At 35.0% G+C, this 1,756-nt stretch overlaps 1 protein-coding gene across 1 annotated transcript in view; it reads right to left on the bottom strand.

Annotated features, from left to right (window-relative positions):
* Positions 1–519: 519 nt before the first annotated feature.
* LOC107095039 (caldesmon-like) overlaps positions 520–1,756 on the bottom strand; it is a 9,670-nt gene continuing 8,433 nt past the window's right edge. The window contains exon 4 of the mRNA XM_015391000.1: positions 520–838. Coding sequence (XP_015246486.1) covers positions 520–838 — 319 coding nt within the window. The remainder of the gene's footprint in view (positions 839–1,756) is intronic.

Consider the following 1,756-nt stretch of genomic DNA (forward strand, 5'->3'; position numbering starts at 1 on the left):
TAAAGAAATTTAAACTAGATTTTAAAGTTTTCAAAATGCACACAAAATTAAATGCCCAAAAGATGCCAGAAATCAAACTAAAGCGCAATAGGATGCCACTGTTATCAACAAGCTCCTCATTTAATGATTTTAACTGACACTTGTTTTTACATCAATTGTTTATATGTTTGAATTGTGTAAATAAAGTGCTGTTAAAAGTCAAAAGTCTTCTTCTATTTTTTTATGGTGATTAAGTGTCGGTTCTGTGACACAGGGGTTTAAATTTCCGGCTGCATTTAATTTTTTCACCATCAGTATTTTTATTTTTTTACTCAGTAACATGAGGGGGTTTTAAATGTAGCAAAGTAAAACTACTTTGGTTAAAATTTACTTGAGTAAAAGTAAAATTTACATATTTCAAAAACTACTCAGAAAATTACAAATTACTCATAAAAAGTACTCAATTACAGTAATGCGAGTAAATGTAATTCTTTACTTTCCACCCCTGTTTAATGCTTTTCATGAAAAAAATAACACTTCTCACATTACCTTCTCATCCTCCTTGTTTTCTTCTTCCTCCTTCCTCCAGGAGTTAGTTTCAGTATCGATGACTCTTTCCTCAACAGGCTTCTCTTCCTCTTCCGTCTGCTTGTTGTCATCAGTAATGGAGGGTTGCTCCTGCAGGCTCCCGTCTGTTCCATTGGTGGAGATGATTGTGGGGTCGAGTTCCTTCTGCCTCTCCAAAGCCTCCTTCATCCTCTGCTGCCTGCGCTCCTCCCTCTTGGCCAGGCGCTCCTGCAAACCCTCGTCATCCTCTGCTTCCTCACCAACAGTCGTAGAGGATTCGCTCTCTGTCACGCTGAGAGAACATGAAATAGGATGATTAATGTTCAGGAAGGCTCACAGTCCTAAAATGTTCTATCAATGAGTGGATGCTTTATATGCTGTGGTCAAACAGAAACATTATAACATAAATGTGGAAGCAGTCCTAAACTTGAGGCCCAGGAGAAATAATTATTACCAACATTTTTAAAAGACCAATTTGAAGAAAGTTTTTACAGAAAACTACTTTGTTTGCTTTAAATGATACAGCATGTACAGTGACGTAGTAGTTATATTCTCAATTGTTCCTGGAAATGTTCATGCACTTTCAAAAACTTTCATAAGTCTGTCCAGATGCGTTTCCAACCCTTTCAAGGAACTCACAATACACCTTTTTGGAGCTATGATGGGAATTAAAGCTGCTGCTCTTTTTTCTCTTTTTGTTGAAACTTTTGCACAAAAGTTGCATGTTGCATGTGTTTTATCAAATGTTTGATAGGCCGATTTAATCTTCAAGTGCAGTCACATTTATGTCCCACAGACTTCTGGTTTAATATGTGAAGGTTTTGGAAAATAATCTTTATTTTGCTGGAAAGTAACATCTAAGCTCTGGGAAAGTTTCATAAAAGTTTAACAGAAATTCTACAATGTACTTAAAAACTTCTTGAAAAGTGTTTTAACCTCTGATATCCTTGGATTTAACCTTAGAGTGACTGGGAAGGTTCATAAAAAGTTCGGAAAATGTCTGAAAAAGGTGTAGAAATTTCTCAGTACACTGGAAAAAGTATAACATTAAAAATGATGTCCAGATGTCACATCTAAAATATTTGACAACACAGAATATGAATTTAATCGCTTGTTATGACCTGATAATATTATGTTGATGTAAACAATAAAACTATATTTGACACAAGTTAAAATCTTTGCCCTGTTCCAAATGATTTTCTGAACATTT

Source organism: Cyprinodon variegatus, unplaced genomic scaffold (genome assembly GCF_000732505.1).
Source record: "Cyprinodon variegatus isolate N-32 unplaced genomic scaffold, C_variegatus-1.0 Scaffold521, whole genome shotgun sequence".
NCBI lineage: Eukaryota > Metazoa > Chordata > Actinopteri > Cyprinodontiformes > Cyprinodontidae > Cyprinodon > Cyprinodon variegatus.